We start from the raw sequence: 10,565 nt of genomic DNA, 5'->3' as shown, positions 1-10,565 counted from the left end.
GTTTGGCAGCTAGACGATCGAGGTCACTGGGTGCCCCTTTTTTCAAATAAAATTTGTTAAATAAAAAAGTACAGAAAGAGAAAAGTATTAAGAAATATTATGCAGAATGATTTACTAAACTTTTGTTTTAATTTGTTTGATTTTATTCAATTTTATTTATTGAGTTTATTTTATTTATGGAAGTTAAAGTCTTAAAGTAACTTAATTACCTCTCTCCGTTAGACCTTTTAGCGAAATATCTTCAGTATGCCACATAAGCCTCTCTGTTAAATTTTAAGGCAAAACGGTCAGAGCGCTCTTAATGCTGACTATGGTACACCTTATCCATTTTCATGCCGATCAATATAGAAGAAAATATCAGGCACGTCGTCGCTCGTCCAGCTTCGATAAAGAGGAGATAGAGGAGAAGCCGCTAACGACTCAAACCATTTTGGAAAGAAACGCTATATGAAATTAGAATAGTAATTTTTTTAATAGCAGTTGTTGATTCTGCTAACGGTTTGTAACAGTATGTGCCTACTTTTGAAATAACTCTAACCGCAATTGATTAGGTTAGGTTAGGTTAGAATGACAGTCGGTCTATACAACCAACTCACTTAGACCTTACATGTCCATTGTGATACCACTGTGCAGCACGCGGACTTCAGTTATTCTCCTCTTGTGAAGCGCAGGATTGGTTCAATCCGTACGCCGGAGAGTTTCGTAGAAGAATTGAAAAATTATCTACCTAGAAAAACTACACTGATTTTAGTTTCGTAGAAGAATTGAAAAATTATCTACCTAGAAAAACTACACTGATTTTAGCTTAGGTTGGACAGTTGCAAAGAAAGTGATCAGCTATTTTTTCCTCATCTCTACAACTTCTACAAAGAAAACTCCGAAATGACCGGTTACATAAGCCACCGTCTTCGAGATATTCTCTCATAAAAGTCTAAGCAGTTCCTTGGCTTTTTCTTATTTATTTGTGGCCGTTGATTAATTCACTCCATTTTTATTTAGCTATTTGCCAATAGATACCGAATCCTTGATACAGCTCAATGCTTACTCTTATCCGTATTTCGGCAGCTATGGAAGAAATAGTTTGTTTTGAATAGTTTGGTAAGACCACCAGTTTATATGTAAAGGCGTTTTATGAAAAATGACAAAATTTCGAAGCTCACTAATTATTCGACGTACTCACGACATTCGAGATGTAATTAACCTGGTATACATATACTTTTATGCTGCTACAACAAGAACTACTTTTTTAGGTTGTGTCGCTCTGCTGCCGTTTTCGTTGTGTTTCATACTTTACAGCAGCCTGCTTTAAATATTAGCTGTTACCTGCTTATGTTATGTTAACAGAGCACCTGTAAGTAGCTGAAAGCAGTAAATGTTAACCAAGAACTCATTGATTTGCAGATGGAGAACCAATCAGTGTTTCTGTTTTAAAGGCATTTTGGTACTTATCCTAGGAATAGAAGAAATCCGGTATAGGACGGTAGTAGACCACTACTTATTACCATCGAACTGAACCCGTTTGACCTTCATATTTTTGCGTAACTTATATATTTTTCAAGAAACACTTTCTGAGTAAATTTAGAAAAATTAGTGCACGCTAAAAATAGAAATTATTCGAAAAAAGCTAGTAGGCACCGAAAATTTAACAGTTGCTTCTTGCTGTTTTGTGATATTTGAGAGGTTATGTGTTTCATTTGTTCAAATTTTAAGCTTTTAAGTTACTGTGAGTTGAAAACATGGTAAGAAAAAAAGCTTGTCAAAAAGAGCTTTATCGTGGGCCCGACGCCTAAAAGCGAGCACCTAACCAAGTACACACTCCAGTCAAGTCAGTGGCCACACTGCTATCAACCTCACTGCTATATTAACCAGTTAACTGTGTTTGACGAGTATACTCGTCATGGAGAAGTGGCAAAATTTTGTGTATTGACGAGTATACTCGTCATGCGTATAAATTAGTGACCATTGCCTATTTAAATTACAATTTTTGAGAAAAACAACAGATATTCTCAAATTTCAAGATGTTTAGAATATTTTGAGGCTATGCCGGAATAAAGCAAACAAATAGAAAATATAAACAGTTTGAGATGATGTCATGCTTCCCCGTATGCACTGGTTGAAAAAGTTCACCGGTTCGCATAATGAATTTATTTATGTGCGATGATAACGTTTTTTAGATGTTAACCTAAAAGGGGCAAAGGCAAAAGTCAAAAAGTGGATTTATAAACTAGAAAGCTAACTCGTGTGTGTCAGTGCATATCTTTCCAAGAGTCGGCGGTTCTTATCTAATAAGTACAGTGCAACGTAAGAATTTCAAGTGCGTACATATTATAAAGTTGTCCAGAAGTTCTGTAAATTACTATTTTTTTATTTTTAGTTCATTTGTCCCCAATTTTATAAAATTAACCCATCTTTTTCATCCAATATCTTACCAGCGCAACTTACTCTGTGATTGACGAATATACTCGTCATAGCACAATTCTGGCGACACAAAACTGTGCGCACTTTTAAATGAGAGCGCCACAGTTAACTGGTTAACACGCTGTAGAACCCTTTCGTATTTGTACGAAACTTTTCAACGTAAAAAAAATAAAACAAAAAAATGTTTTATAAAATTAAAAAAAAAGAAAATATTTTTATGAAATAAAAACAAAAAATTATTTTTATAAAATCAAAAAACAAAATTATTATTGTATTATTAATTCGTAGACAAAATATTATACATTTATTTGGTTTACTTCTTCTAACTAATCTACAATCTCGCTTGATGCCTTGCAAATGAAAAGTGCAAAAATCTCAATATCTCTTGCTAGTTTTCATAGCAAATGCCATCTATATTTCGGGGAATGCGCTGCCAATCAGATGCTTGCCACGATAACGCCAGGTGTAAGTGACAATACCGAAGCGCTGGTTGCCCAATGAAACAGGGCATGTGCTATCTGGACGGAGCTGAAAGCAAACTGTATACAAAGCCAATTCCAATTCCGGTGAAGTGCCAGCGAAAACGCCATTAACCGGCTTGTTGACGCCATTGTGGGTAAAGCGCACTTTTAGAACTTTAGCTTTCTGAGGAAGACAATGAAAGAGGAAAAGAAGTTTAATTTCGAGAGCGTAAAAATGGCTAGGAAAACCAAACAAAAAGGTCGACACTCACATTGCCCAAATCTATTTGGTGTAGGTAACCCTTATAGTCTAAACGGCCAGCCTTCTCCTCATCGGCAAAATACACCCAATTGTGTAGACCAATCAGTGTGCCATTCTTAACTTCGTGTACGAAAACATGTTCGAACCCGGAACTGCCGATCCGACCTTGACCGCGCGAGTATTGCGTAAACCAAAGTTCTTTGACGAGATCACGATGTGTCTTTGGATCGGGTGATACGATGCCTATGAGACGGAGAGAGAGAATGTGAGAGAGAAAAGGAAAAACAATATATTTAGCGTGATTTCGCATTTTTTTGCATGCAACTACACTACCCACCTTTGTTCTGCAGGAAGAGCATAGCCTGCCGCATAACCTGCGTATTCATCACGGCGTCAACAAATTCATTCTCCTCACGACGCTCGTTGACAGTCACATGCTCATTGGCCAAAGTATCCTCCTCATAGTTATCGAAGAGTGCACGCATCTTGGCAACTGTGGGGGTTTCGAAAGCGCGCGGTTCGACTTCGAAAAGGCTGTAGAAAAGAAGAAAGTGAATAGTGCTTAGAGCAGAAAAACACTGGAGCGCAGTATGACTACATTCAGAAGTGGAATATACTTTATAGAACCTTGCGAGTTTCAGAGGAAAATACTCATGTGACATGCCATGCCTTATGAACTTCACTACTTACGGGTTTGGCGCCTCATCTGCGCTATCAATAGACCTCGTCTTGCCTTGTGGATTCACATGCATCAAATTCAATAAACTCTGCTCTTTGGCATAAAGTTGCTCCGTAAGTGCGCGTATTTCATCGTCACTTGCACGCGAGTTACCGCCAGCACCACTGGCACTGCTTGAACCAGGCCTTGCAGTAGTCGATGGACCAGGTACGTGCGGAACAAACGAAACACCATTTGGTCCTGTAGCAGGAGCGCCTGGCTTCGTAGGTGTGATTGATGCAGGTAAACCTGGGCCAACGCTGCTACTGCCTGGTCGTAATGGTGCAGCTGGTGTTGGCGAACCCCAAGCGAAAGGGGGTGTAGGTTGTGCAGCACTACCAGGCGAGGATGGACGCAAGGGTGATGCTGGAGTAGGACTGCCAGGTGTGCGTTGTGTTGGAAGCGGAGGAAAGTCCTCTTTAGTGCCGCCCGAAGGACGTCGTGGTGGTGGCAAAGGTGGAAATTCGTCTTTAGGTGTGGCCGGACGTTGTATTGTGGATGGTGCAACGAAACCGCCAAAGCCATTACGCATGTCCAAACCAAGTGCACTGCCTGGCGCGCCGGGTTTTGGTGTCGTTGTTGTCGTGGTGGTGGTGGTCGTAGTGCTGGTTGTAGTAGTTGTGCTAGTCAAAGGTGCCAAGCCAAAGCCTGGACGTGTAGCACTGCCACCCTGTGGGCGCGCACCACCGCCATAGTTTAGATCCAGGCCAGATGGCTGTGCCTTTGGTGGTTGATAGGGTGCAAAACCAGGTGGTAAGTTTGGTTGTGGTACACCTGGACGCTCAAAGTTGTTCGCACTACCACCAACGCCAAGTGTGTTGACGCCGCCTCCATAGTTGGACCCTGCCGATGCATATTGCGGACGTTGCTGTGGTTGTTGTTGTGGTCCGCCGACTTGTGGACGTATTGCTGCTGGCGTGGCGGGTGTTGGCACCGAGGATTGTGGTGTGACTTGTGGCCATTGTGGTGGCTGCTGCGCATTACCGCTCAAGGGTGATGTTGGTGGCGTATCGGGACGTGGGCCGAGCGGCATCAGTGGTGCTTGTGGATTGATTGCTAATGGTGGTGGCCTTTGCGGGCCGGTGGCACCCGATTGCACTCGCGGCGCATTCGGCTGTGGTTGGGGCTGGGGTTGGGGTACTGGCTGCACATTTTTAGGTGGGAGGGGCGTGGTACTGGTGGTGGTCTTGTCGCCGCCACTGCCAAATAAGCGGCTGAACCAGCCCGACTTCTTTGTTGTCTGCTCTTCCGGCGGTGCGGGAGTTATCTCGATCTCGGTTTTGTAGCTCGCTGGAAATATACATTTTTGATTAAAACTTTTTTTTTTCCTTCTCAAGCGACAGGGCGCACGTTAGAGAGATAAGCGGCGCCAATTATTATGGGTTATATATTTCTGAAACTGAGATAAGAACTAATACTGATGCTGGGTGTGCGGGTTTTATTTTAGAAGAACTGTATTCAATTGTATCAATGCATTTTAATTTTTTTTATTTATTTTAGAAAAAAAATGTTAGAAAAAAAGTGTTAAAAAAATATTTTAGAAAATAAAATTTTACAAAAAAAATTTAGGAAACAAAATTTTCAAAAAAAAATTTTAGAAAAAAAACAAAATGTTTGTTCATTTTTGTATATTCTTCGACTGCACCTTTGAATTATCGAGTTATTCACATTTTCACTAGACACATTTTTTTCGGCTATGTATATTTTTTTCTAAATTTTGTAAAATTAAATTTTTTATAATTTTTCTTGCGACTGCGCCTTTGAGTTACTGAGTGCTTCTTTGTATATTTTTTTCTTTTTCACGCTATTTATAATTTGTGCTCCTGCTGCTAAAGCTAAAACATTTTGAAAATTAATATGTCGCTGATTTTAAGTATTTGGCTTTCATCTGAGGTTATAAAAGCTTACATTTTTTTATTTATTTTTAGTTTTAATTGAATTTAAATTAAAAAGAAAAATTATTTAAAAATTTTAATATAATTTAAATAAAAAAAAAATTGAAAATAATTTTTTTATTTGTTTAATATTTTTTTACTGCATTTTTTAGTTACATACTACGTAATTTTCTATACTTCCCACATTTTTCATGCTTTAATAACTTGGGCTTTTAATACTAATTATATTATATAATATATCATGCCACCGATTTGATAATTTTAAGTAGTCAAAGAATCGATAATACTTCATTTCAATTTTAATAATTTTTCAAATTTATTTTAAGCATATTTAATTTAGCAATGCTAAAATTCAGTTACTCCTTTTTGCCCCCTTTCACCCCACTGTACGCACAAGTTTTTAGTTTGTCTCTTTTTTTTATTTTGACAACTTCATGGGTTTTGTGTATTTTCTTATTTTATTTTTTGTTTACCTGCAAATTCGCACTGCAGCATACACAATAACAACACCACAGTACACACGAAAAGTGTGTGACTGGCCTTTAAACGCATGGCTTCGAACGTTTTCTATTTACTCTGCACCAAAATAGTAAGAAATATTTGTTGTTGTAAATTTTATTTCTAAGTTTTTAAATTTATTTCCAAAAAAAAAAAAACTTGGAAAATAGTTCACTTTACGACAATTACGAACTGACACGTACGAATTCCGGCAACTGACTGAGCAGACATTGAAATGAGAATCAGGCAAAAGCAACGCAAAAACCTGTTAGACACAAGTAACTACATTGATTATGTAGTTGCTGATGATGACGATGACGAAGACAGCGCCGGTGCTCGCAGTGTACGCTATAGTTGGCAGTAGGCGACGTTTGGATAAGAAGTTGCGCGTTTGATTTTTTGAAATAAATTTAAATGAAAAAAATCTCTTTTTTTAATAACTTTAAATAAAAAAATCTCATTTAATATATAAAATAGTTTTCTGCTAATTTTGGAAATTTTCAGCACATAGTTTTTGTTTTTTTTAATAAATAAATCTGGTTTGAGAGCCAGAAATACTTTTTCATGACGCAAGAAAATTTATCTGAGTGTGAGTCTTCCTTCAGCAAACACTCAAACCCAATAATTTTCGAAAGATAGTAATTTGCTGCTGATTGCCTGAAGATCAGAGCCTCACCAGATCACGAAATTACGAAGATCGTTTGAAAAGTCTGTGCAAAAACCAGAACTACTTACCTTCCGAATAATAGGACCTATCTAAGTCTGAAAAATAGCCAAACGTTTCTGCAATCACCTCCCCGTTGAATAAAATCTTTTTCCCGCAAGCCATTTCTTCGAATTGGGAACAAATAGAAGTCCGATGGATCCGTGAGAGTTAAGTCTGAAGAATAGAGTACTTGTGAAACGAGTTGGAACTCTATTTCCATTAATTTTGAGGCCACAACGGCTGAGGCGTGAGCTGATGCGTTGTCGTGATGGAAAAGGAAAACCACTCGACTTCCCCGATTCAAACGAATGCCAAGCACAAAGAGTTAGACCAATCTGGCTGAATCTTAGTGTGTGCTCTTCCAAGAGATGCTACTAACTAAACATACGCGCCCGTAGTGCCATCTCGCTGACTTTGCACGGAGTTCTCAAACGACCCTCACATTACAGAACATTGAGATTGAAAAATTTAAAATTATTTTTTAGGTCATCAAGTCGTCTAAGTTAACTTTTTAAAATTGCTTATAAAATTTCGAGGAAATTTGCAGCTTATGAGAGCGCATAAAGATAGTAGATCTTCAGGGAGTCAGAGCTAGAAAATTCAATAATTTTGTAAAGAGATTTTCTGCCTCCTTTTTAAAAATTCTTATGTGTATGCAACAGATCAACGATCATGAGATCTCAAGAAGGTAACGCATTCTCAGGGACCCAGAACTGTAATCAGATATTTCATATGTAGCTATTATCTTTTTGTTATCTAGACAGTGTCATCTCGGTGTCAGATGGTTCGAGCGAAGACAACGAAACCCGCATTGGAATTTCCGAGAAGGCCATAGACGAGGAAGTTTATCGAACAGTTGGAGACGATTGTTGGATTTGGAAATGTGCGCCAAGAATTTATCCTGGAATGAGGCTAAGATATGGAACAGAACAGATCTCAATGGAAGGAATTTGTTGTGACCCATTCTTCCTCCTTGGAAATAATTTTAGTTTTATTTATTTATATAAAATTAGCTTGCAATACAAATTTTATAAGCTATTTGTGTTAGGAGCTATAAGGCTATAGGCCTTAAGCTCGGAAATAATAATATGGTAAAAAGTTTGATTTGCTATTTTTAATGATAAGAACTGGAAATATTCCAATAGAACCAAGCAATTTAGAGCTTGACAGATAGAGATGGTTAAGTTGAAAAAAGAGTTCTTGTGCCAAAAGTCCACAGATATCCAGACCGACGAGAATTGTCGTGAAATTGGAAGCCGACAGAGATGAAAAAGATTTGCAAGCAAAAATTTAGGTGATAAATTGGCTAGCGAGTTTTATGGATTATTTTATAAACTAAATATAATAATAAAAAAAATTATGTGAAAAAGGAAAATATTGCGTTTGCAAGAAAAATTATTTAAATTTCACATTTTGAATTCATGAGCTCAAATCCCATTTAACAATAAAACATCAAATTAATTTTTCTTCTTCATAGGTGCGATAGCCGCTCAAACGATTTCGGCCGCGGGAGTCGTTGCTTTCTCGAGCTAACCGGTGCCAGTTTTAAACACCAAGTGAATTCAAGTTAAGCATCCACCGCTGAAAAATGTACAAAAATATTCATGACAAGTTCAACCAGTCTGGCTTTACATAATCGGCGCTGCGATTCGATATGGTTGAGATATTGATTTTACGTTTGATCTCTTCAGTGAAGCCAAGTCCTACTCCACCTGATCTTACCAGCACAGAGGAGGCCTTCTCATATCTCTGTTACCAACAGCTGGCCTCGCATCGAATACTTTCCGAGCCGGAGCGTTTGTAACCATTCGGACGACATGACACAGCCTTTATTTACTTGCTAATACTTCGACCTCATTTAGAAGCCACTTTTAGAAACTGTTGACTCTGTCTAATCGACCAGGCCGCTAAAGTTCAGCTCAAATAATTATTTGAATTTTTAAAAACTTAATTAACCAAGCCAAAAAGCGTAGCTCAATTGTAGAAAATTCAACAAAAATTAACCAAATGAAAGTTTCAATTAATTTGATATATTGGCTTTATTACATATCAACAACAAAAAGGAGTTGTTTATAGCTAAATATTTGGTTGTTTCTTTTTTATATTTTATATTTTACGGCTTTGAAATTTTGCGAAAAGTGAATTAATAATTTTAATATTATATATGTATATTTATATTAATATGTGTGTGTACATATGTACAGCTTCATAGCCCATATATTAAGAGGAACGCGAGATGTTCGGGTGTGATGCAGCTATACAAATATTTACATTGATTGATTACAGAAGTGTACATATACTTACGCACATACATATGCACCTATAATTTTAATATTCGTATATATTTTTAATAGAGCAGCTCAATAGAAAATACTAAGCTGAACTAAAAAGGAAACCAAAAAAAAAAAAAATAAAACAAATTCACTTGAATTGAATTGAAGCCAAATAAAGAACATCTCTCTTTCTCTCTCTTCCTGACCTCAATGGCCTGCACAAACAGACCGACATGAGATAAGCGAGCGACATTCAATTTCATTAGAAGTCAATTGTGGCGACCAATAAAATGATGAAAATCGTATGTGTTTATAAAGGTACGCATCTACATACAAACATGTATGTATGTATGTATATAAAATCAGCGAAAACAAAATATTTTTGTACACTTACATTCCTTAATAGATTTATATATAGGGTGATCCCAAATACACATGTCTTTTTGGAGACATCGTTGCTTTTGGCATTCACTGTACTTACCAGCTCGAATTCGGGACTGACAGCTACTTCCGTGACTGACAGTATCAAAGCTACTGCAGATGCTTCCAACAGACGCGTCGTCCATACAAAGAAGCCCTGCTGAAGCAGATCTCTGACTTTATTTACGACCAAATGACAAGCACGAACACCGATTCAAGGCGACCCCAAACAGTCGACAAGTCGATATCGGGCAACGATTTTGCAAGTTTGAATGGAGGCTATTGATAGCGTCTAACCGCCATACACAACTAGGAAAGGAGCCTAGATGCAGGTACCTGGTGTGTCTAAAAGGCACAAACGCGGCTACATCTTGATGAAATGCTCTGAGTAGTGCCAGGGTGGAATCAGCAAAGAGGCGAGGAATTTTATAGTGAACGCAACTTTGATGATATTTGTGAATGTAAGAAGGTTAGGTTAGGTGGAAGCGGTTGTTCATTCGTTAAAAAATTGTCTACCTAGAATGATAAATCTACGTCTGAATAGAGCAGTACAATGGCACAGAAGGTGCGAGATTGTCTCTTTCTCTGCTTCATTTAGACAATTTCTTCAAAAGTCTTGTGCTTGCACACCCATCCTTTGGGCCCATCCCACCTATCCTATAACGCGGTGCTAAAACTGTGCTTATTTTGGCTTAGCAGACCATCTGTACGTTTTGCATTGAGAATCCACAATTGACGGGCGATTTTGCAGGTGGTTTCATTACGCTATCTTCCGTTCGCTGTTCTTACGATTTATTCAAGGATAAGTAGCTCACATGTATGTAAGGGTATGCCTATGTTATTGTCTATGTACTCATCGGTCAGTTTGGTGCCGAGTCTCGCTAGTTCATCGGCTCTGTAGTTACCCTCAATGT

At 38.0% G+C, this 10,565-nt stretch overlaps 1 protein-coding gene across 1 annotated transcript; it reads right to left on the bottom strand.

The window, feature by feature from the left end:
* Positions 1 to 2,670: 2,670 nt before the first annotated feature.
* LOC128858973 (endoribonuclease CG2145) lies at positions 2,671 to 6,485 on the bottom strand. The gene is made up of 5 exons (XM_054095603.1): positions 6,228 to 6,485; positions 3,832 to 5,149; positions 3,479 to 3,675; positions 3,152 to 3,384; positions 2,671 to 3,063 (listed from the first exon to the last, which is right to left on the bottom strand). The coding sequence occupies exons 1-5, from the start codon at positions 6,304 to 6,306 to the stop codon at positions 2,830 to 2,832; spliced, it is 2,061 nt and encodes a 686-aa protein (XP_053951578.1). The 5' UTR covers positions 6,307 to 6,485; the 3' UTR covers positions 2,671 to 2,829.
* Between the last annotated feature and the right edge of the window lie 4,080 nt (positions 6,486 to 10,565).

This window comes from Anastrepha ludens, chromosome 3 (genome assembly GCF_028408465.1).
Source record: "Anastrepha ludens isolate Willacy chromosome 3, idAnaLude1.1, whole genome shotgun sequence".
NCBI lineage: Eukaryota > Metazoa > Arthropoda > Insecta > Diptera > Tephritidae > Anastrepha > Anastrepha ludens.
The sequence above is the reverse complement of the archived record's forward strand: the minus strand, read 5'-3'. Positions and strand labels throughout refer to the sequence as shown.

Excerpts from the sequence above, each read along its gene's own strand:
- LOC128858973 (XM_054095603.1), bottom strand. The coding sequence starts at position 6,306 with ATGCGTTTAAAGGCCAGTCACACACTTTTCGTGTGTACTGTGGTGTTG. Across the intron at positions 5,150-6,227 it reads GCTGCAGTGCGAATTTGCAG|CGAGCTACAAAACCGAGATC; the intron begins GTAAACAAAAAA and ends GTATATTTCCAG. Across the intron at positions 3,385-3,478 it reads GCTCTTCCTGCAGAACAAAG|GCATCGTATCACCCGATCCA; the intron begins GTGGGTAGTGTA and ends TCCGTCTCATAG.